Here is a 25,427-nt window from a genome sequence, read left to right as displayed (position 1 = left end):
CCCAAAATGGGGATTTGGGGGGACTCAGCCCTATAGGGACCCCCAAAATGGGGATTTGGGGGGGGTCAGCCCTATAGGGACCCCCAAAATGGGGATTTGGGGGGGGCTCAGCCCTATAGGGACCCCCAAACACAGCCCTGGAGGGGCTCCAGGGGGGCCCGGGGGGGGGCTCTGGGGGGGACAGGAGGTGACATGGGGACATCTGGGGGGTGGGGCCCAAAGGGACCCCCAGGGACCCCCCAAAATGGGGATTTGGGGGGGCTCAGCCCTACAGGGACCCCCAAAATGGGGATTTGGGGGGGGGTCAGCCCTATAGGGACCCCCAAAATGGGGATTTGGGGGGGCTCAGCCCTATAGGGACCCCCAAAATGGGGATTTGGGGGGGGTCAGCCCTATAGGGACCCCCTGGGACCCCTTTTGGGAAGGGGGTGACACATTTTGGGGGACAGGTGACACATTTTGGGGGGTGGGGGTTGGGGTCAGCACTTACCCCGGGGGGTAGAAGGCCTTGTGGGGGAGGGGCGGCCCCCCATTTCCGCTGGGGGGGGGCGTCAGGTGGGGGGGCAGCGGCGCCGGCCCGAGGCTGGAGGAGCACCTGGGGGGGGGAGGGGAGGTGAGGGGGGGACCCCCGGGAATGGGGGAGACCCCTGGGAAGGGGGAGACCCCCCCCCAAAAAATGGGGGAGGCCGTAGGGAATGGGGGAGACCTCCCCCCCAATAAATGGGGGAGACCCCCCAAAATGGGGGAGATCCCTGGGAATGGGGGAGACCCCCCCAAAATGGGGGAGATCCCTGGGAATGGGAGGGGGGGTCAGAGTAGGGGTCAGCTGGGGGTCACTTAGGGGTCACTTGGGGGTCACTCAGGGGTCAGCTGGGGGTCCCTACCTGGGGGGGGGCAGCCAGGCCCGGGGGGGGCAGCCGGCCCAGCCCCCACCGCAGCCCAGGCTCCCCACGGCGAAGGGGTCCCGTCCGGCCCGGCCCCCCAGGGGCTCCACGGCGCGATGCATCGGCCTGGGGGGGACACGGGGGGTGATTCCTGCCCCACGGATCCATCTCTGCCCCACAGATCCATCCCACAGACCCACAGATCCATCCCTGCCCCATGGATCCATCCCAGCCCCATGGATCCTTCCCACAGATCCATCCTGCCCCATGGATCCATCCCACAGATCCATCCCTGCCCCATGGATCCATCCCAGACCCATGGATCCATCCCATAGATCCATCCCTGCCCCACAGATCCATCCCACAGACCCACAGATCCATCCCTGTCCCACGGATCCATCCCTGCCCCATGGATCCTTCCCACAGATCCATCCCCGCCCCACAGATCCATCCCTGCCCCACGGATCCTTCCCACGGATCCATCCCTGCCCCATGGATCCATCCCTGCCCCATGGATCCATCCCTGCCCCATGGATCCATCCCTGCCCCATGGATCCATCCCACAGATCCATCCCTGCCCCATGGATCCATCCCTGCCCCATGGATACCCCAAAACCACCCCAAACTACCCCATAACCCTTTAAACAACCCCATAACCCCCCCAAATCCCCCCATGACCCCATAGCCAGCCCCAAACCCCCCCAAATCCCCCCATGACCCCATAGCCAGCCCCAAACCCCCCCAAAACCCCCCCAAACCCCCCCATGACCCCATAGCCAGCCCCAAACCCCCCCAAACCCCCCCATGACCCCATAGCCAGCCCCAAACCCCCCCAAATCCCCCCATGACCCCATAGCCAGCCCCAAACCCCCCCAAACCCCCCCAAATCCCCCCATGACCCCATAGCCAGCCCCAAACCGCCCCAAATCCCCCCCATGACCCCATTAACAACCCCAAACCCCCCCAAACCCCCCCATGACACCATAGCAAGCCCCAAACCCCCCCAAACCCCCCCAAACCCCCCCATGACCCCATAGCCAGCCCCAAACCCCCCCAAATCCCCCCATGACCCCATAGCCAGCCCCCCCGAGCCCCCCACTCACCACTCGTGGGGCGGGGGAGGGCTGGGTCCCCCCGCAGCCCCCCCGTGGGGGGGGGGAGGGGGCGGCTGCTGGGCGGGGGCGGCCCCTCCCTCACTGCCGCATACACCTGGGACAGGTACGGGCACTTAGGGGGCACCCGGGGGGCACCCGGGGGGCACCTGGGGGCACCTGGGGGCAGGGCAAGGTTTGGGATCAGCTCCGGGGCAGATTTGGGGCAGTTCTGGAACAACTCTGGGGCTCTTTCAGGGCAGTTTTGGGGGCAATTCTGGGGCACTTTTGGGGCACTTTTAGGGTCACTTTTAGGGCAGTTTTGGGGGCAATTCTGGGGCACTTATGGGGCAGTTTTAGGGGCACTTTTCGGGGCAATTCTGGGGCAGTTTTAGGGGCACTTTTAGGGCAGTTTTGGATCAATTCTGGGGCACTTTTAGGGGCAGTTGTGGGGCACTTTTAGGGGCAGTTGTGGGGCACTTTTAGGGGCAGTTCTGGGGCAGTTTTTGGGGCAGTTCTGGGGTATTTTTAGGGGCAGTTGTGGGGCAGTTTTGGATCAATTCTGGGGCACTTTTCGGGGCAGTTCTGGGGCAGTTTTAGGGGCACTTTTAGGGCAGTTTTGGATCAATTCTGGGGCACTTTTCGGGGCAGTTCTGGGGCAGTTTTAGGGGCACTTTTAGGGCAGTTTTGGATCAATTCTGGGCCACTTTTGGGGCACTTTTAGGGTCACTTTTAGGGCAGTTTTGGATCAATTCTGGGGCACTTTTGGGGCAGTTTTAGGGGCACTTTTAGGGCAGTTTTGGATCAATTCTGGGGCACTTTTCGGGGCAATTCTGGGGCAGTTTTAGGGGCACTTTTAGGGCAGTTTTGGATCAGTTCTGGGGCACTTTTAGGGGCAGTTGTGGGGCAGTTTTGGATCAATTCTGGGGCACTTTTCTGGGCAGTTCTGGGGCATTTTTAGGGGCAGTTCTGGGGCAGTTTTAGGGCCACTTTTGGGGCAGCTTCAGGGCAATTCTGGGACAATTTTAGGGCAGTTCTGAGGCTCCGCCCCCAGCGGGAGGGGGAGGGTAATCCCGCCATCACGTGGTGCGGAAGTGGGTGGTGCTTCACACGCACCACAGACCCCGCCCCCCTCGACCCACGCTCCGCCCCCTCACCGATGACGCGACGCTCTCCAGGAACCGGCCAATCACAGCGCGCCTCTCGCCTGGCAGCCAATCATCGCTCCCTTCCGGCTCTGGCTCAGCCTGAGGACGACCAATGGAGAGAGGGGTCAGGCTGGTGCTGGCCAATGAGCAGAGGGGAGGGCGGGGAAAGGCGGGGCCCCGCCCCCTGTGGGGCTGAATGGGAAGAAGCATTGGGAGGCATTTGGGGACAATCTGGGGACATTTGGGGACACTGGGGAGGGGCAGGGCCTTCCCCCACCCCCAGCTGTGACGTCATGGCCACAGCTGGGGGGAGAATTTCGGGGCCTTCCCGTGACGTCACGGTTTGGGGCGTGGCCAAGGGGACCCCGCAACGCCCACGGGGAGCGGGAAGGGGATGCGGTGACACTCGGGGACAGGGTGACACACCGGGACACGGCGACACTGGGGGACAGGGTGACACCTGGGGACAGGGTGACACTCAGGGACAGGGTGACACACCGGGACACGGCGACACTGGGGGACAGGGTGACACCTGGGGACAGGGTGACACTGGGGGACAGGGTGGCACTCCCGGACACCTGCTGGGACACCCCCATGGTGACACGCGTGGGACAAGTGGTGGCACAGAGCCACCTGGACACGGCACCACGTGACACACCCGTGGGACACGTGACCCCAAACACGGGTGACCAGAGTGACCAACAGCCAGAGTGACCAACAACCAGAGTGACCCACGGTCACCAGTGACTCACAGCCAGAGTGACCCATGGCCAGACTGACCCACAACCAGAGTGACCCACAGTCACCAGTGACTCACAGCCAGAGTGACCCACGGACACCAGTGACTCACAGCCAGAGTGACCAACGGACACCAGTGACTCACAGCCAGAGTGACCAACAGCCACACTTAAGTCACAGTCACCAGTGACTCACAGCAAGAGTGACCCACAGCCAGAGTGACCAAAAACCAGAGTGACCCACAGACACCAGTGACCCACAGCCAGAGTGACCCACAGCCAGAGTGACCAAAAACCAGAGTGACCCACAGACACCAGTGACCCACAGCCAGAGTGACCAACAGCCAGAGTGACCCACAGTCACCAGTGACTCACAACCAGAGTGACCAACAGCCAGAGTGACCCACGGACACACACATGTGACCCACAGCCAGAGTGACTCACAACCAGAGTGACCCACGGACACCAGTGACCCCCGGCCAGACTGACCCACAATCAGAGTGACCAACAACCACAGTGACCCACAACCAGAGTGACCACCAGAAACCTCTGGCCAGACTGACCCACAATCAGAGTGACCCCAGGCCAGACTGACCCACAGCCAGAGTGACCCACAGCCAGAGTGACCCACAGCCAGAGTGACCCACAACCACAGTGACCCACAGCCACAGTGACCACCAGTGACCCCGGCCAGAGTGACCCACAGCCACAGTGACCACCAGTGACCCACAGCCACAGTGACCCACAACCACAGTGACCACCAGTGACCCCCGGCCAGACTGACCCACAGCCACAGTGACCACCAGTGACCCCGGCCAGAGTGACCACCAGTGACCCACAGCCACAGTGACCACCAGTGACCCACAGCCACAGTGACCACCAGTGACCCCTGGCCAGAGTGACCCACAGCCAGAGTGACCCACAGCCACAGTGACCACCAGTGACCCCGGCCAGGCTGCCCCCGGTCCCACCCGTGTCCCCACCCCGTGCCACCCCTGTGACCCGTGGTCACACACAATCACCGTCCCCTCCCCCCCCCCACCCTGCTGACCCCCCCCACGCCGCGATGACCCCCCCCCGTGTCCCCCCGGTGTCCCCCCCCGGTGTCCCCGCGTGTCCCTCACCCGTCCCCGCGTGTGCCCCGGGTGCCGCCGGCCCCGCGTGTGCCGGCCCCGCGTGGTGACACCGCGTGGTGACACCGCCACCGTGAGTCACCGGGCCCGCGTGGGTGTCCCCTCCCCTCCCCCCTCCCGCCACGGTGACGTCAGCGGATGCCCGTGACGGCGCGGGGGGGAGGGGGAATCCCGGCGTGGGGGGGGGGACACGGGATGGGGGGACATGGAGGGGACATCGGGGGGGACATGGAGGGGACATTGTGGGGGACATGGAGGGGACATTGGGGACACGGGATGGGGGGACATGGAGGGGACACTGGGGGGGACATGGAGGGGACATTGTGGGGGACATGGAGGGGACATTGTGGGGGACATGGAGGGGACATCGGGGGGGACATGGAGGGGACATTGTGGGGGACATGGAGGGGACATCAGGGACACGGGATAGGGGGACATGGAGGGGACATCGGGGGGGATATGGAGGGGACATTGTGGGGGACATGGAGGGGACCTTGAGGACACGGGATAGGGGGACATGGAGGGGACATCGGGGGGGATATGGAGGGGACATTGTGGGGGACATGGAGGGGACATTGGGGACACGGGATAGGGGACGTGGAGGGGACATCAGGGGGACATCAGGGGGACACTGGGGACACGGGATAGGGGGACATGGAGGGGACATCGGTGGGGACATTGAGGGGACATGGAGGGGACCTTGGGGACACGGGATGGGGGGACATGGAGGGGACATCGGGGGGGACACTGGAGACACAGGGGGGACATTGGGGACACGGGGGGGACATTGGGGGACATGGAGGGGACACGGGATGGGGGGCACAGGAGGGACATGGAAGGGACATTGGGGGACACGGGGTGGGGACAGGACATTGGGGACAGCGAGGGACAGGTGAGCAGGACACGGGTCACAGGGGGACACAGACACGGGACACTGGGGGACACAGGGGACACACACGTGGTGACACCCAGGGACACGTGGGGTGACACACGGGGTGACACGGGGACAGCAGCCACGGGGTGACACGGGGACACGCAGGGTGAGGTGAGGACAGGGGACACCTGGGGACAGGTACACCGAGTGACACAGCTGGGACACGCGTGTGACCCCGTGTGACCTCTCGGAACCCCACGTGTGACACCTGTGTCACCGCTGTCCCCTGCTCTGGGGCGTCCCTGGGGTGGCCCTGTGACACTGGGGTGGCCATGGGGTGTCCCTGTGACAGGGGGGTGTCCCTGGGGTGTCCCTAAAGTGGACTTGGGGTGGCCCTGTGACATTGGGGTGTCCCTGAGGTGTCCCCAGGGTGGCCCTGTGACATTGAGGTGTCCCTGAGGTGTCCCAGGGGTGTCCCTGAGACACTGGGGTGGCCATGGGGTGTCCCTGAGGTGTCCCCGGGGTGGCCCTGTGACATTGAGGTGGCTCTGGGGTGTCCCTGTGACAGGGGGGTGTCCCTGGGGTGTCCCTAAAGTGGACTTGGGGTGGCCCTGTGACACTGGGGTGGCCCTGGGATGTCCCTGGGGTGTCCCCAGGGTGGCCCTGTGACACTGGGTGTCCCTGGGGTGTCCCTGAGGTGTCCCTTACGTGTCCCCGGGGTGTCCCCAGGGTGTCCCTGTGACACTGGGGTGGCCCTGAGGTGTCCCCGGGGTGTCCCTGAGGTGTCCCCAGGGTGTCCCTGTGACACTGGGGTGTCCCTGAGGTGTCCCCAGGGTGGCCCTGTGACACTGGGGTGTCCCTGAGGTGTCCCCAGGGTGTCCCTGTGACACTGGGGTGTCCCTGAGGTGTCCCCAGGGTGTCCCTGTGACACTGAGGTGTCCCCGTGGTGTCCCTGAGGTGTCCCCGAGGTGTCCCTGAGGTGTCCCCATGGTGTCCCTGAGGTGTCCCTGTGACACTGAGGTGTCCCCAGGGTGTCCCTGAGGTGTCCCCAGGGTGTCCCTGAGGTGTCCCTGAGGTGTCCCCGGGGTGTCCCTGTGACACTGAGGTGTCCCTGAGGTGTCCCTGAGGTGTCCCCAGGATGTCCCTGAGGTGTCCCCAGGATGTCCCTGAGGTGTCCCCAAGGTGTCCCCGGATCCGGGGGAGCCATGGGGGGGTTGGGGGTGGGGCAGGCGGTGGGGGAGGGGCGCTGGAGTCAGCGGTTCCGGAGGAGGCGCCCCCGGGGCGGGGGAGGGGCGGGTGTGTGACAGGGACAGTGACAGGGACACGCGGGGGAGGGGGGACAGCGGGGGAGGGGCGTGAGAGGGCCCTTGGTGTGTGACACGGGTGTGGCACTGTCCTAGAGAGGTGACACGGGTGTGACACTGTCCTAGAGAGGTGACACAGGTGTGACACTGTCCTAGAGAGGTGACACGGGTGTGACACTGTCCTAGAGAGGTGACACGGGTGTGACAGTGTCCTGTGAGGGTGACACAGGTGTGACACTGTCCTAGACAGGTGACATGTATGTGACACTGTCCTGTGAGGAGGACACAGGTATGACAGTGTCCTAGAGAGGTGACACAGGTGTGACACTGACACACACCCTGTCACACCCACCTGGACAGGTGTGACACTGTCACACACACTGTCACACACACCTGGGCAGGTGTGACACTGTCACACACCCTGTCACACCCACCTGGACAGGTGTGACACTGTCACACACCCTGTCACACACACCTGGGCAGGTGTGACACTGTCACACACCCTGTCACACCCACCTGGACAGGTGTGACACTGTCACACACCCTGTCACACACACCTGGGCAGGTGTGACACTGTCACACACCCTGTCACACACACCTGGGCAGGTGTGACACTGTCACACACCCTGTCACACACACCTGGACAGGTGTGACACTGTCACACACCCTGTCACACACACCTGGGCAGGTGTGACACTGTCACACACCCTGTCACACACACCTGGGCAGGTGTGACACTGTCACACACCCTGTCACACACACCTGGGCAGGTGTGACACTGTCACACACCCTGTCACACTCACCTGGGCAGGTGTGACACTGTCACACACCCTGTCACACACACCTGGACAGGTGTGACACTGTCACACACCCTGTCACACTCACCGGGGCAGGTGTGACACTGTCACACCCTGTCACACACACCTGGGCAGGTGTGACACTGTCACACACCCTGTCACACACACCTGGGCAGGTGTGACACTGTCACACACCCTGTCACACACACCTGGGCAGGTGTGACGCTGTCACACACCCTGTCACACACACCTGGACAGGTGTGACACTGTCACACACCCTGTCACACTCACCTGGGCAGGTGTGACACTGTCACACACACACCTGGGCAGGTGTGACACTGTCACACACCCTGTCACACACACCTGGACAGGTGTGACACTGTCACACACCCTGTCACACACACCTGGGCAGGTGTGACACTGTCAGACCCTGTCACACACACCTGGACAGGTGTGACACTGTCACACACCCTGTCACACACACCTGGACAGGTGTGACACTGTCACACACCCTGTCACACACACCTGGACAGGTGTGACACTGTCACACACCCTGTCACACACACCTGGGCAGGTGTGACACTGTCACACACCCTGTCACACACACCTGGACAGGTGTGACACTGTCACACACCCTGTCACACTCACCTGGGCAGGTGTGACACTGTCACACACACACCTGGGCAGGTGTGACACTGTCACACACCCTGTCACACACACACCTGGACAGGTGTGACACTGTCACACCCTGTCACACTCACCTGGACAGGTGTGACACTGTCACACCCTGTCACACCCCCTGTCAGGAAGGGGGCGGGGCCTGGCGGGGCGTGGCCGTGGGGGGCGGGGCCGCGGGGGGCGGGGCACTCACGTGTCCGAGGGCGTGGTCCTGTGGGGGAGGGGCTACGCGCCAGCCATGGCCTGGGACTGGGGGGGACACAGAGCCTTACTGGGAGCACTGGGAGCACTGGGAAACCCCTCCCCCCTCCCAGTGCCACACTGGGACCAGCAGGGCCCAGGGCGCTGCTCCCAGTATGACCAGTGCTCCCAGTATGACCAGTGCTCCCAGTATGACCAGTGCTCCCAGTATGACCAGTACCAGTGCTCCCAGTATGACCAGTGCTCCCAGTATGACCAATACCAGTGCTCCCAGTATGACCAGTACCAGTGCTCCCAGTATGACCAGTGCTCCCAGTATGACCAATACCAGTGCTCCCAGTATGACCAGTACCAGTGCTCCCAGTATGACCAGTGCTCCCAGTATGACCAATACCAGTGCTCCCAGTATGACCAGTACCAGTGCTCCCAGTATGAACAGTGCTCCCAGTATGACCAGTACCAGTGCTCCCAGTATGACCAGTACCAGTGCTCCCAGTACAACCAGCACCAGTGCTCCCAGTATGACCAGTACCAGTGTTCCCAGTATCCCCAGTATGACCAGTACCAGTGTTCCCAGTATCCCCAGTATGACCAGTACCACTGTTCCCAGCATTCCCAGCAGCTCCCAGTATGACCAGTACTGCTGTTCCCAGTATCCCCAGTGCTCCCAGTATGACCAGTACTACTGTTCCCAGCATCCCCACTAGCTCCCAGTACGGCCACCTCCACTCCCAGTGCTCCCAGTATGACCAGTGCTGCTGTTCCCAGTTCCCAGTATCCCCAGTATGACCAGTACTGCTGTTCCCAGTATCCCCAGTGCTCCCAGTACAGCCACCTCCACTCCCAGTGCTCCCAGTATGACCAGTGCCGCTGTTTCCAGTATCCCCAGTATGACCAGTACTGCTGTTCCCAGTATCCCCAGTGCTCCCAGTACAGCCACCTCCACTCCCAGTGCTCCTAGTATGACCAGTGCCGCTGTTTCCAGTATCCCCAGTATGACCAGTACCACTGTTCCCAGTATCCCCAGTGCTCCCAGTATGACCAGTACCGCTATTCCCAGTATCCCCATTAGCTCCCAGTACGGCCACCTCCACTCCCAGTGCTCCCAGTATAACCAGTAGTGGCTGTTCCCACCTCCCAGTAACACCAGTAACCGTCACTCCCAGCTCCCAGTAACACCAGTAACACCAGTAACTGTCACTCCAAGCTCCCAGTAACACCAGTAACTGTCATTCCCAGTTCCCAGTAACACCAGTAACTGTCACTCCAAGCTCTCAGTAACACCAGTAACTGTCATTCCCAGTTCCCAGTAACACCAGTAACTGTCACTCCCAGCTCCCAGTAACACCAGTAACTGTCACTCCAAGCTCTCAGTAACACCAGTAACTGTCATTCCCAGCTCCCAGTAACACCAGTAACTGTCACTCCCAGCTCCCAGTAACACCAGTAACTGTCATTTCCAGTTCCCAGTAAAACCAGTAACTGTCGCTCCCACCAAGATCTGGTACTCCCAGTACTCCCAGTACTGCTCTTACTCCACTTCCAGTGCTCCCAGTACAGCCCTTAGCCAGCTCCCAGTGCTCCCAGTACAGCCCTTAGCCAGCTCCCAGTGCTCCCAGTACAGCCTTTACCCTGTTCCCAGTGCTCCCAGTACAGCCTTCACCCTGTTCCCAGTGCTCCCAGTACAGCCCTTACCCCGTTCCCAGTGCTCCCAGTACAGCCTTCACCCTGTTCCCAGTCCTTCCCAGTGCTCCCAGTCCAGCCTTTACCCTGTTCCCAGTGCTCCCAGTCCAGCCTTTACCCTGTTCCCAGTGCTCCCAGTACAGCCTTCACCCCTGTCCCTGGCTCCCAGTGCTCCCAGTCCTTCCCAGTGCTCCCAGTCCAGCCCTTACCCCATTCCCAGTGCTCCCAGTACAGCCTTCACCCTGTTCCCAGTGCTCCCAGTCCTTCCTAGTGCTCCCAGTCAAGCCCTTACCCCATTCCCAGTGCTCCCAGTCCAGCCCTTACCCTGTTCCCAGTGCTCCCAGTGCTCCCAGTCAAGCCCTTACCCCATTCCCAGTGCTCCCAGTCCAGCCCTTACCCCATTCCCAGTGCTCCCAGTCCAGCCCTTACCCCATTCCCAGTGCTCCCAGTCCAGCCCTTACCCCATTCCCAGTGCTCCCAGTACAGCCCTTACCCTGTTCCCAGTGCTCCCAGTCCAGCCCTTACCCTGTTCCCAGTGCTCCCAGTCCTTCCCAGTGCTCCCAGTCCAGCCCTTACCCCATTCCCAGTGCTCCCAGTCCAGCCCTTACCCCATTCCCAGTGCTCCCAGTCCAGCCTTCACCCTTGCCCCCAGCTCCCAGCCCCTCCCAGTCCCTCCCAGTGCTCCCAGTCCCTCCCAGTGCTCCCACACCCGCCTTATCAGCAGGCCGCGCCCAGCCCGGCCCGGGGGCACCCTGGGGGGGTCCCAGGTGTGTTTGGGGGGGTCCCAGGTGCAGTTTGGGGGTCCCAGGTGCAGTTTTGGGGGTCCCAGGTGCAGTTTTGGGGGTCCCAGGGGCAGTTTGGGGGTCCCAGGGGCAGTTTTGGGGGTCCCAGGTGCAGTTTGGGGGGTCCCAGGTGCAGTTTGGGGGGTCCCAGGTGTGTTTGGGGGTCCCAGGTGCATTTTGGGGGTCCCAGGTGCATTTTGGGGGGGGGGTCAGGAGGGGGCTACACCCCAATATGGCTGCAAGGCCTGACCCCCCCTCATTCTGACCCCCCCAAACCACAACCTGACCCCCCCCAAAAACACCTCAACCCCTCAACACCCCCAAATCCCTTCTTGAGACCCCCCCCAGCCCCCCCAAATCCCCCCAGACCCCAAATCCTCTCCTGACACCCCAAAAACACCCACCCACCCCCCCAGACCTTCTGACTCCCCCAAGGACACCCCAAACCCACCTGACACCCCCAAACCCACCCCAGACCCCCCCAAATTCCTTCCAAGACCCCCCCCGACCCCCCAAAACCCTCCTGTGCCCCCCCCCCCCAATTAAATAAGAGCATCACCCCCAAACAAGGGGAAACTGAGGCATGGGGGGGGTTGGGGGTCACTAAAGGTGCCCCCCAAAGTTGCACTGACCCTCTAAGACCCCCCCCCATAATCTCAGCCAGGACCCACCCCCCCAAATTCAGCTGGGGGGAACAGGTTCACCCCCCCCCCCCAAATTTATTTCAGGCTAAACCCCCCCCCAAAATTATTTTGGGGAAGGCAGACCCCCGCCCCCCCAAAATTCACTTCAACCCAAAGCCCCCCAAATTCACCCCAAGGGGGTCAAAACCCCCCCCTCAATTCACTGGGGGAGGGGGCAGGGCTTCACCCCAAATGACCCCCCCAAAAATCCACCCCAGGGGGCTCAGACCCCCCCCCCCCAGTTTAGTCAGCCCAGAGACCCCCAAATCACTTTGGGGGAGGGGGGGGGGGCACACCCCCCCCCCCACACCTGGACCCCCCCCCCCAAAATTCAAACACACAAATTTTAACTCAGATTTGACCCCCCCCCCTTCATCTCACACCGGTGCACCCCCAAATTCACCTCAGCCCTGACCCCCCCCCAATTTATCCCCCCAGACCCCCCCCTCATTATCTCAGCTTTGCCCCCCCCTCCCCCAATTTCACCTCAGGTTTGACCCCCCCCGAGCCCAAACCCCCAAATTTTAACTGCCCCCCCCCAATTCACCTCAGCCCTGACCCCCTCCAGGTGAGACCCCCCCCATTTCACCTCAATTTCCTCTCAGACCCCCCAAAATCCCCAATTTCACCTCATATCTGACCCCCCCACGCCTCAATTATAAACGACTCCCCCCCCAAAATCACCCTAAACAGGACCAGACCCCCCCAATTTCACCTCAAATTTGAGCCCCCCCATTTCACCTCAGACCCCCCCTCAAATTTCACCTCAATTTCCCCTCCTCTCAACCCAAACCCCCTTAATTTCACCCCAAATTTTATCCCCCCACCCCAAACCCCCCCCTTTACCCCCCCCTTCAGCCCAGACCCCTCCTCAGCCCTCACCCCCCCAAAATTCCCCTCAGCTTTGACGCCCCCTCCCCAAAATCCCCTCAATTCACCCCAACCCTGACTCCCCCCACAATTCACCCCAACCAGGCCGGACCCCCCCCCAATTCCCCTCAGCCCTGCCCCCCCCGCCCCCAGACCCCCCCTCAAATCCCCCTCAGCCCCGACCCCCCTAAAATTCCCCTCAGCTTTGACACCCCCTCCCCAAAATCCCCTCAATTCACCCCAACCAGGCCGGACCCTCCCCCAATTCCCCTCAGCCCTGCCCCCCCCACGCCCCTCGCCCCCCCATTTCCCCTCAGATCCCCCCCCCCACCCCGCACCCCTCAATTTTACCTCAGTTTCCCCCTCACATCCCTCAACCCCCCCCAAATTCCCCTCAGCGCCGACCCCCCCACCCCAAACCCCTCACCCCCACCCCAGAGCCCCCCTTCCCCTCAGCCCACCCCCCAAATTTCCCCTCTGACCTCCCCCCGCCAGCCCAGCCCCCCCATTCCCCTCACGCCAACACCCCCCCCCAATTTCCCCTCACACTCCCCCCCCACCCAAGACCCCTCATTTCCCCTCACCTCCCCCCTCCCCCCTCACCTGACACCCCCTCCCCACCCCCCCAACCCCCCTCAGCCCCCTCCCCACCCCCCTCACCCCTCACACACACCCCCCCCCCCCCTTCCCCTCAGGCCGCGGCCCGGCCGCCCCGGCCGCGCTGCCCCCGCCGCTCTCCCTCAGCGGTACCTGCGGCGCTGCCGGTGCCGGTGTGTCCGTGGGGTGCCGGCGGGGTCCCGGGGGGTGCCGGGTGCGGGGGGGTCCCGGGGGTCCCGGCCCGGCCCCGGCGCTGCGGCGGCTCCGCGGCTCCGGCCTCGCTCAAACAAAGGACCCGAGAGCCGCGCGCCCCGCCCGCCCCGGACACGCCCCCGGACACGCCCACAGGGGGAGAGGGACACGCCTCCGCCGCCGGGACACGCCCACCGAGGAGGTACCGCCCCCCGATCCGCCGGGACACGCCCACCAAGGGGCTGAGGGAGCGCTGGCCACGCCTACGGAGGGAGGGCGCGCGCGAGCCGCGCCCATATATGGAGAGGGCACGCCCACCGCGCGCCCCGCCCTGCAGAGGGGAACGCCCACTTCGCCGCGAGGACACGCCCACCGCGGCGGTGCTGGGGGGACTGGGAGGGACCGGGGGGCAACTGGGGGGGGACTGGGATGGACTGGGGGGACTGGGGGGACTGGGAGGGGACTGGGATGGACTGGGGGGAACTGGGAGGGTCTGAGATGTCATGGGAGGTTGGAGGGGTGGGCTGCTGTAGGACTGGAAGGAGACTGGGATAGATTGGGAGGGGACTGGGATGGACTGGGAGGGACTGGAGTGGGATGAGATAACAGTGAAAGGCACCGGGACCAGTATAGAACCATACTGGGAAGTACTGGACCCAGTCTAGGGTGATGGAGGAACTGAGACTGGGACTGAGGTGGCACTGGGAGGAACTGGGACCAGTAAAGCTCAGTACTGGGAGACACTGAGACCAGTATGAGCTGGTGCTATAACCAGTACAGAGTAATGCAGGGACTGGGAGGCGCTGGGACCAGTACAAGGTGGTACTGGGAGGCACTGGGACCAGCACCAGGTGGCATTGGGACACACTGGGCCCAGTATAAGCTGGTACTGGGACCAGTACAGAATGGCACTGGGATGCACTGTGCCTAGTATAATCTGGTACTGGGAGGCACTGGGACCAGTACAGAGCGACATTGGGACTGGGAGGCACTGGGCGCAGTATAAGCTGGTACTGGGATGGACTGGGACCAGTACAGAGCGACACTGGGACTGGGAAGTGCTGGAACCAGTAGAGGGTAGCACTTGGACCAGTATAAACTGGTACTGGGACCAGTACAGAGCGACACTGGGATTGGGATGCACTGGGCCCAGTATAAACTGGGACTGGGAAGCACTGGGACCAGTACAGAGCGACACTGGGACTGGGAGGCACTGGGCGCAGTATAAGCTGGTACTGGGATGGACTGGGACCAGTACAGAGCGACACTGGGACTGGGAAGTGCTGGAACCAGTAGAGGGTAGCACTTGGACCAGTATAAACTGGTACTGGGACCAGTACAGAGCGACACTGGGATTGGGATGCACTGGGCCCAGTATAAACTGGGACTGGGAAGCACTGGGACCAGTACAGAGCGACACTGGGACTGGGAGGCACTGGGCGCAGTATAAGCTGGTACTGGGATGGACTGGGACCAGTACAGAGCGACACTGGGACTGGGAAGTGCTGGAACCAGTAGAGGGTAGCACTTGGACCAGTATAAACTGGTACTGGGACCAGAACAGAGCGACACTGGGATTGGGATGCACTGGGCCCAGTATAAACTGGTAGTGGAAAGCACTGGGACCAGTACAGAGCAACACTGGGAATGGGAGGCACTGGGACCAGTACAGACCGATGCTGGGACTGGGAGGCACTAGGACCAGTACAGGGTGGCACTGGGACCAGTATAAACTGGTACTGGGACCAGTACAGAGCGACGCTGGGACTGGGAAGCACTGGGACCAGTACAGGGTGGCACTGGGACCAGTATAAACTGGTACTGGGACCAGTACAGAGCAACGCTGGGACTGGGAGGCACTGGGACCAGCAGGGGGCGCCCTGGCACCGCCAGGGGCGGAGCCACCCTGGGGACACCGCGCTCCAGCCAATGGCAGAAGACTCTTCCCAACGCCGACCAATCAGCGCGCGGCAGCTCGGCCAAGCCCCGCCCCGCGCTCCCCCCTCCCCTCGGGCAGCGCGCGGGACCGCACGTGCCCAATGGGGGCGTGGCACTCGCGGCGCGCGGCCCCGCCCACCATCGGCCTCGCCCCGCCCCCCGGGAGGCTCCGGCGGGGTGGGGGAGGGGCGCGGGGTGGGGGAGGGGCCGATTTTAACCCCGCGGTGCCCGGAGCCCCCGACGGAGGGGGAGGGGCGGCTTGGCACGCGCGTGTGCAAGGGGGGGGGGGATCTGCCGACCCCTCCCTCCACCCCCACCCTCGTGCAGGGAAATTTGGGGTTTAAATGAGGAAATTTGGGGTTTAAATGAGGAAATTTGGGGTTTAAATGGGGAAATTCGAGTGCAAATGAGGACATTTGGGGTTTCAATCGGGAAACTTGGGATTTGGATGGGAAATTTGGGATTTGAGGGAATTTGGGGTTTGCACGGGGAAATTTGGGATTTAAAGGCGGAAATTTGGGATTTGTGTGGGGAAATGTGGGACTTAAACGGGGAAATTTGGGATTTAAAAGGGGATTTTTGGGGTTTGTGTGGGGAAATCTGGGGTTTGGACACGGAAATTTGGGATTTGCACGGGGAAAATTGGGGTTCAAATGAGGAAATTTGGGGGTTGTGTGGGGATGTTTGGGATCTGAGAGAATTTGGGGTTTCTGGGGGGGAAATTTGGGGGTTAAATGGGGAAATTCGGGATTTTTCTGGTAAATTCGGGATTTTTGGGGGGAAATTCGGGATTTGCACGGGGGCGTCACGTGACCCCCTCGCACGAGGACCCCCGCCGGACCCCCCCTCCTCCACCGGGGTCACGTGACCCCCGCCCGCCCCCCAGCAACAACAGCCGAGCCGCGCTCCGATTGGCCGGCGCCGCCGTGACGTCACGGATGGGCGCGCCGGGCCCGTTGCCATGGCAACAGCGGGAGCTGAAGGGGGGGGGGAGGCGGAGGCCTTGGAAAGGGGAATTTGAACCCAAAAAAGGATTAAAATGACCCCAAAATTAGGGCTGGAGACGGCAAAGGGCTCTAAAAAAGCAGAATTTAGGCCTAAAGTTGAAGATTCTAACCAAAAATTGAGGGACGGGGTCCTAAATACAAAATTTGGGGGGGTACAAATGGGATTTAGACCCCCAAAAATGAGATTTTTGTTCCAAAAATTGGGAGTTTCGACTTCAAATTGATCATTTCGTCCAGCCAAAAAGGAGGTGGGTCCCAAAAAGGTGTTTGGTCCTAAAAATGAGGTTTTCTGCCCCCCAAAAAGCAGGAATTGACATTTAAATGAAGATTTGGACACCCCAAAAAATAAGCTTTTGGCCCAAAAATGAGGGGTTTGTCCTCAAAATAGGGTCTGAAATGTGGAGTTTTAACTTTCAGAAAGAGATTGGTCCCTAAACTCGAGATTTTGGACCCAACAGTGAAGGTTTAGACCCTGAAATGAGACTTTTGGCACAAAAAAATGAGGCTTGGGACACTAAAATTCGACTTTTGTACCCAAAAAAATCTTAAAGCCCTCCTACAAATCCTCAAAATGAAACGTTTGGCCCTAAAAATTTGGGGTTGAACCCTAAAACTGTGGATTTTCACCCTAAAAAAGAGTGTTTGGAATTTTGGATTGGATAAACGAAGAATTTCTACTCTAAAATGAGGATTTTAGCCCTAAAAATTGACGTTTGGGACCCCAAAAATTAGATTTTTTGTGCCCAAAAAAGGAATTTAAACCCTAAAACTGGAGGTTTGCTCCTAAAAATTGGATTTTGGCCTCCGAAATGGAGGAAAATGCAGTTGAGGACTTTAAATTAATGTTTTTAGCCCTAGAAATGCGGGTTTGAGGCCCAAAATGAAGTTTAGAACACTAAAAATTCAGGTTTTACCCTAAAACTATGAGAATTTGTGCCAAAAAATTACCCTTTCGAAAGTAAAAATGAAATTTGGACCTTTAAAGATGTTTTGGACGCAGAAATTGAGGATTTATGTCCAAAATGAGGCTTTAGATTTTTTAAATTAATTTTTTTGGGCATAAAATGAGGGATTAGATTTGAAAATGAAGGTTTAGGTTGTTAAAAGGGAGGGGTTCGATGCTAAAAATTATCTTTTTTGTGCTAGAAAAAAGGAGGATTTGGGTTGAAGACGGGAGTTGGACAAAAATTGGGTTTTTTTCCCCAAAAGCGAGGGATTTGGCCCCAAAACCACGAGGCTGGAAAGGGAAATTTCGGGATTTAGGGGGGAAAAAAATGAAGATTTGGGGCCTCAGGTGACACAGGTGACACCTGCCAGGTGGGACACGCCCCCTCACGGTGACCCCGCCCTCTCAAGCCCCTCCCCCACGCCGCACCGCCAGGGGGCGCCAAACCCCTCCCCAAGCCCCGCCCACACTGTTTGATTGGCAGGAAGAGGGCGGAGCCAATTGCACAATTCTGTCTAATCAGCAGCAGATGCACGGTCAGGCCACGCCCCCACATGACGTCACGCAGGAAGACCCGCCTCTCCATCGCTGTGACGTCACTTCCGGATCATCCGCTTGGTGGCGGCCATGTTGCTGTGATGGGAAAGCCCCGCCCCCTTTTCCAACGGAGGTGTGGCCTAAGAGATCCCACCCCTTTCATGTGGGCGGGACTTAACGTGGCCAATGGGAGGGTGGCATCATCAAGCCCCGCCCCTTTCCCCGGGATGACGCCTCAAAGCCGGTCAAGCTCCGCCTCCCCAGGTGAAACCACTCCCATATTTGGTTAGCCACACCCCTAGGCTGCAAATTATGCTGGGTAGGCCACGCCCATTTTGCGACCCCACCCATTCAGGCCACACCTCCCGGTTAAGCCCCACCCCCCCATCTGGGGGTTCATTTTGGGGCAAATTCTTCCCTTTTTGGGTCCTTCATTCCTCTTTGCCCCGAGGGGGCGGAGCTTCAGGGTGGGGCGTGTCCTTCCATTTTGGGGGGCGGGGTCTCCTCTGTTTTGGGGTCCCGCCCATCCCCCCCTCATACCTTGTAGTACGTGGGGGGAGGGGCTGCGGGGGGGGAGGGGCAGCTCGCGCAGGGGGTGGGCGGGGCCGGGGCCGTGTGGGCGTGGCCGCGCTGGCCCCGCCCCTGCCCCGCCCCTCGGGGTTTTTGGGGGTCTCCGGGGGCGTCGCCGCCACCACAGGGCCCCCCCCGCCCCCCCCCAGCGCCAGCAGCGCCGCCCCTCCCCCCGCCGCCCCCAGCACCGCCCCCCCCCGCGCGGGGGGCGGGCCCGGCCCGGGCGGGCTCGTCTGATTGGCTGAACCTGGGGAAAAGTGGGGGGAGGAGTCAGGGGGCGGGGCTTCACATGGGCAAAGCCCCTCCCCCTGCCCCTCCCCCCCACGGCTTTACCTGTCCCGTCCGGGTCCGGCGGCGGCTCCGCCCCGGGGCCTGTGGGGGAGGGGCGAGGGTGAGAGGGGGGGAGGGGGAGGGTGGGGGAGGGGCGGAGTGGGGGAGGGGCGACTCACGCTGTCCCACGCGCAGGGTGACGCGCATGGCCCGCGTCAGGCAGGCCCCGCCCTGGCGATTCTCCAGCCCCTCGGGGGTCCCGTCCGACGTGGCTGCGGGTGGGAGGGGGCGCGGTGACGTCATCGGTGGCGTCATCGCGACGCGTCATAACCCCCGTGATGTCAGAGCCTGGTCACACCCCCTCCCTTGATGTCCACGCCCACCCCAGTGACGTCACAGAAACACATATAGATGAGATCACAGGGATAGCAATGACGTCATTGTGACATCACTCCCGCCCTACCGCTGTCGTCTCCCCCATGGCATCCCGCCATTGACGTCACTCCCCTCTGATGACATCACCAAGCCCCTGGTGACGTCACACTCTGATGACATCACGCCCCAATGACATCACACCCAATGACATCACACCCCAATGACATCACACCCCAATGACATCACACCCAATGACATCACGTCCCAATGACATCACACCCCAATGACATCACACCCAATGACATCACACCCAATGACATCACACCCAATGACATCACGCCCCAATGACATCACGCCCCAATGACATCACACCCAATGACATCACACCCAATGACATCACACCCAATGACATCACGCCCCAATGACATCACACCCCAATGACATCACACCCAATGACATCACACCCAATGACATCACACCCAATGACATCACACCCCAATGACATCACACCCAATGACATCACGCCCCAATGACATCACACCCAATGACATCATACCCAATGACCTCACACCCAATGACATCACACCCCGATGACATCACACCCAATGACATCACACCCAATGACATCACACCCCAATGACATCACACCCCAATGACATCACCGGGACCTCCCTGATGGTGAAAGAGCCCCAAGACCCTCCCCAAAGCCCCCCCTCAGCTGCCCCCTCTCCTCCCCCACCACCCTCATCCTCCCACCCCCTCCTCGATGACATCACCACCCCTTGCTGACGTCACCAGAGCCCCCTTGATGACACAATGGTGACATCCCCCCCCAAAACCCCCTCTCCCTTCCCCCTCCCCATGCTCCACCCCCTCCCGATGACGTCACCACCCTGATGACGTCACCAGCACACCCTAAACTCAACCCATCCCCTCCCCCAACCCCACCTCCCCTCCAGCCCTTCCCCAATGACTCCTCCCCAATCAATGACATCACCACCCCTCCAGCAATGACGTCACCCCAGCGATGACATCACCAGCCTGATGACGTCACCATCACACCCTAAACTCAACCCAACACCCCCTCCCCTCCAGCCCTTCCCCAATGACTCCACCCCAATCAATGACATCACCACCCCTCCAGCAATGACGTCACCCCAGCGATGACATCACCACCCCCGCTATGACATCACCAGCCTGATGACGTCACCATCACACCCTAAACTCAACCCAACACCCCCTCCCCTCCAGCCCTTCCCCAATGACTCCACCCCCTTCTCCAACTCCACCCCCCGTCAGTGACTCCACCCCCCGTCGATGACGTCACGGCTCACTGATGATGTAATAGTCGTGCTGGCGGCGGAACTCGTGTCCCCAGAGGTTGGGGCTGAACTCCTGGAACTTGATGGTGAAGCGCACGTCGCGCTGGGGGCGGTCACAGGTGAGCAGCAGCGTGGGGGCGGGGCCGGGGGGCACCTGGCAGCGCCGCGCCTGCGCCCCGCCCACCAGGTACAGCTTGTAGTACTCGTAGCCCGCCCCCCCCCGGGCACACCAGGTCCAGGCGGTCACCGATCTGAGGGTACAGGACGTAGCCACCGTCGGCCTGGAACCTGTGGGGACATGGGGACACTGTGTGTGACACTGTGACACTGTGTGTGTGACACTGTGTGACATCCTGTGTGTGACACTGAGGGTACAGGACACAGCCACCGTCGTCCTGGAACCTGTGAGGACATGGGGACACTGTGACACTGTGTGACACTGTGTGTATGACATCCTGTGTGTGACACTGTGTGTGTGACACTGTGACACTGTGTGTGACATCCTGTGTGTGACACTGTGACACTGTGTGTGTGACACTGTGTGACATCCTGTGTGTGACACTGTGACACTGTGTGTGACACTGAGGGTACAGGACGTAGCCACCGTCGTCCTGGAACCTGTGGGGACATGGGGACACTGTGTGACACTGTGACACTGTGTGTGACACTGTGTGTATGACATCCTGTGTGTGACACTGTGTGTGTGACACTGAGGGTACAGGACACAGCCACCGTCGTCCTGGAACCTGTGGGGACATGGGGACAATGTGTGTGACACTGTGTGTGACACTGTGACACTGTGTGTGACACTGTTACACTGTGTGTGACACTGTGTGACATCCCGTGTGTGACACTGTGTGTGACATCCTGTGTGTGACACTGTGACACTGTGTGTGTGACACTGCGGGTACAGGACACAGCCACCCTTGTCCTGGAACCTGTGGGGACATGGGGACACTGTGTGTGACACTGTGTGTGACACTGTGTGTGACACTGTGACACTGTGTGTGACACTGAGGGTACAGGACGTAGCCGCCGTCGTCCTGGAACCTGTGGGGACATGGGGACACTGTGTGTGACACTGTGTTTGTGACACTGTGTGACATCCTGTGTGTGTGACACTGTGTGTGACATCCTGTGTGTGACATCCTGTGTGTGACATCCTGTGTGTGACATTGTGTGTGACACTGTGACACTGGGTGTGACACTGAGGGTACAGGACACAGCCACCGTCGTCCTGGAACCTGTGGGGACATGGGGACACTGTGACACTGTGTGTGTGACACTGTGTGTGACACTGTGTGTGACACTGTGACACTGTGTGTGACACTGAGGGTACAGGACGTAGCCACCGTCGTCCTGGAACCTGTGGGGACATGGGGACACTGTGTGACACTGTGACATTGTGTGTGACATCCTGTGTGTGACACTGTGTGTGACACTGTGTGTATGACATCCTGTGTGTGACACTGTGTGTGTGACACTGTGTGTGACACTGTGACACTGTGTGTGACATCCTGTGTGTGACACTGAGGGTACAGGACACAGCCACCGTCGTCCTGGAACCTGTGGGGACATGGGGACACTGTGTGTGACACTGTGTGTGACACTGTGTGTGACACTGTGACACTGTGTGTGACATCCTGTGTGTGACACTGAGGGTACAGGACACAGCCACCGTCGTCCTGGAACCTGTGGGGACATGGGGACACTGTGTGTGACATTGTGTGTGACACTGTGTGACACTGTGACACTGTGTGTGACATCCTGTGTGTGACATTGTGTGTGTGACACTGAGGGTACAGGACACAGCCACCGTCGGCCTGGAACCTGTGGGGACATGGGGACAATGTGTGTGACATTGTGTGTGACACTGTGTGACACTGTGACACTGTGTGTGACATCCTGTGTGTGACACTGCGCGTGACAGCCTGCGTGTGACATCCTGTGTGTGACACCGAGTGTGACACTGAGTGTGACACTGTGTGTGACACTGTGACACTGTGTGTGACACAATGTGACACTGTGTGTGACATCCTGTGTGACAATGTGACACTGTGAAACTGCGTGTGACATCCTGTGTGTGACACTGGGTGTGACAACGTCAGAGGCAGGCTGGCACAGCGGAGGTGACACCAGGTGACACACTGAACGTGTGACACAGTGACAGGTGTGACACTGTGACAGTGACACCCTGGGGGTGCCACAGTGACAGGTGTGACACTGCCACTGCGACAGTGACACCGTGTGTGTGACACAGTGACAGGTGTGACACTGCGACAGTGACACCGTGTGTGTGACACAGTGACAGGTGTGACACTGCCACTGCGACAGTGACACCGTGTGTGTGACACAGTGACAGGTGTGACACTGCGACAGTGACACCGTGTGTGTGACACAGTGACAGGTGTGACACTGCGACAGTGACACTGTGTGTGTGACAGTGACAGGTGTGACACTGTGTGTGTGACACAGTGACAGGTGTGACACTGTGACAGGTGTGATGCTGCCACCGTGGGGGTGACGCCGTGTGACACCACAGGAAGGTGACACCGCTGGGTGTGGGGACACGGTGTCACGGTGTCACCCCCGTCAGGCGCCCCCTCAGGACTGGGGGGGGGGGGGGTTGGGCAGCCATTGTTGTCACCATGGCAACGGCGCCGCTGCCCCTCCCCCACCCGCTCCGTGGGGGGCCGGAGGGGGGGGAGGGGACACAGCAGGGGGGACCCGGGGCCGGGGGCACCCGAGGGGGGGACAGAGGGGGCTGCGGCTGTCACCGTGAGGCTGTCAGCGTGTCACACACACGGAGTGTCACCCGGTGTCACCCCCCTGTGCCGGTGTCACCCCCCTGTGCCGGTGTCACCCCCCTGTGACGGTGTCCCCCGCACCCCATGTGTGTCACACCTGCTCAGTGTGTGTGACAGGTGTGGTGACACCTGTACCTGTCACGCTGCGTCACACGATGTCACACGTCATGGTGACAGCCACGGTGTCACTCACGCTGTGACACTCACGGTGTCACACTCAGGGTGTCACGGTGTCACACGGACGATGTCACCCCCAGCCCCGCTGTCACACCCCCAGTGTCACACACCCGGTGCCCCCCCCTCCCCCCGATGTCACCCTCACAGTGTCACCCCCCATGTCCCCATCCCCATCTCTTGGGGTCACCTGGACGGGGTGACAAGACCCCCGAGTCCCCCAGACCCCCCCGAGTCCCCTCCAGCTCCACCCAACCCCCCCCCAGACCCCCGGGACCCCTCCCCTTTCCCTCCCGACTTGTTCAGCCTCCCAAGACCCTTCAAGACCCCCCCCAAATACTCTCAAGCCCCCCCCCCGATATCCCAATCCCTCTAGACCCCCCCAGACCCCCCCAAAACCCCCAATCCCCTCAGGCCCTCAAGCTCAAGACCCCCCCCAAACCCCCCAGACGCCCCCCGACCCTCAAGACCCCCCAGTCCCCTCAGAACCCCGGTACCCCAAGACCCCCCCGGTGCCCCCAACCCCGTGAACCCCTCAATCCCCCCCCGGTACCCCAATCCCTCTAGACTCCCCCAGACCCCCCCAAAACCCCAAATCCCCTCAGGCCCTCAAGCTCAAGACCCCCCCCAAACCCCCCAGACGCCCCCAGACCCTCAAGACCCCCCAGTCCCCTCAGAATCCCGGTACCCCAAGACCCCCCCGGTGCCCCCAACCCCGTGAACCCCTCAATCCCCCCCGGTACCCCAATCCCTCTAGACCCCCCCAGACCCCCCCAAAACCCCCAATCCCTTCAGGCCCTCAAGCTCAAGACCCCCCCCCAAACCCCCCAGACCCTGAAGACCCCCCAGTCCCCTCAGAACCCCGGTACCCCAAGACCCCCCCGGTGCCCCCAGCCCCGTGAACCCCTCAATTCCCCCCGGTACCCCAATCCCTCTAGACTCCCCCAGACCCCCCCAAAACCCCAAATCCCCTCAGGCCCTTAAGCTCAAGACCCCCCCCAAACCCCTCGGACCCCCCCCAGATCCCCTCAGACGCCCCCAGACCCTGAAGACCCCCCAGTCCCCTCAGAACCCCGGTACCCCAAGACCCCCCCGGTGCCCCCAGCCCCGTGAACCCCTCAATCCCCCCCGGTGCCCCCCAGCCCCTCAATCCCCCCCGGTGCCCCCCCCTCCCCCCCGGTGCCGCCCACCCCCCCAGCTCCCCGCGGCGCCCCCCGCGCTCACCGCCGGTTCCCGGTGTGCCAGACCACCGGCTCCAGGCTCAGCCCCGCGGCCCCCGCGCCCAGCACGGCCACGAGCAGCGCCGCCGCCCGCCCCGCCATCGCCCCCCGCCCCCGCGGGGCCGCAGACCCCAGCCCGGCCCCGGGACCCCCGCCGGGACCCCCGGTGCCGACCCCCGGCCCGGCCCGGACTCGAACCCGGGTCCCCGCGGGGCCGCCCCGGCTGCGACCGCGCCGGCTGCGGGGCGGGGCTTCGGAGGGGCGTGGCCACAGGGGGCGTGGTTTGGAGCAGGGGAGGGGGCTCGTGGGCAGGCGTGGCCGCGTAATAAAGGGGTGTGGTCGTGGAGATAACGAAGGGGCGGGGTCCGATGGGTGTGGTCGTGGGGCGTGGTTTGTGAGAGCCAGGAGAGGATGGGTGTGGGGAAGGTGGGTGTGGCTTAAAAATGAGGCGTGGTTTAGGGAATGGGGCGGGGCCTGGAGTGGGTGTGGTGCTGGGGGCGTGTTTTAGTGGCAACTTGCACGGTCAGGCATGAAAGGGGGCGTGGCCTTCAGGAAGGGGTGTGACCAAAAGGTAAATTGGCCACACCCACAGAGCTGAGCATAGTGT

At 61.5% G+C, this 25,427-nt stretch overlaps 1 protein-coding gene across 1 annotated transcript; it reads right to left on the bottom strand.

The window, feature by feature from the left end:
- Positions 1-491: 491 nt before the first annotated feature.
- On the bottom strand, positions 492-24,922 carry EFNB3 (ephrin B3). Its single transcript, XM_059872611.1, is given in 14 exon segments — positions 492-595; positions 885-1,010; positions 1,988-2,093; positions 3,133-3,222; positions 8,840-8,895; positions 13,616-14,046; positions 16,402-16,594; positions 18,623-18,795; positions 18,797-18,899; positions 18,986-19,024; positions 19,102-19,194; positions 20,632-20,840; positions 20,842-20,907; positions 24,825-24,922. Coding segments are annotated over 14 exon segments (1,827 nt in total). The 3' UTR covers positions 492-551.
- Positions 24,923-25,427: the final 505 nt, after the last annotated feature.

The sequence above is a fragment of the Haemorhous mexicanus genome, chromosome 37 (assembly GCF_027477595.1).
Source record: "Haemorhous mexicanus isolate bHaeMex1 chromosome 37, bHaeMex1.pri, whole genome shotgun sequence".
NCBI classification, from domain to species: Eukaryota; Metazoa; Chordata; class Aves; order Passeriformes; family Fringillidae; genus Haemorhous; species Haemorhous mexicanus.
The sequence above is the reverse complement of the archived record's forward strand: the minus strand, read 5'-3'. Positions and strand labels throughout refer to the sequence as shown.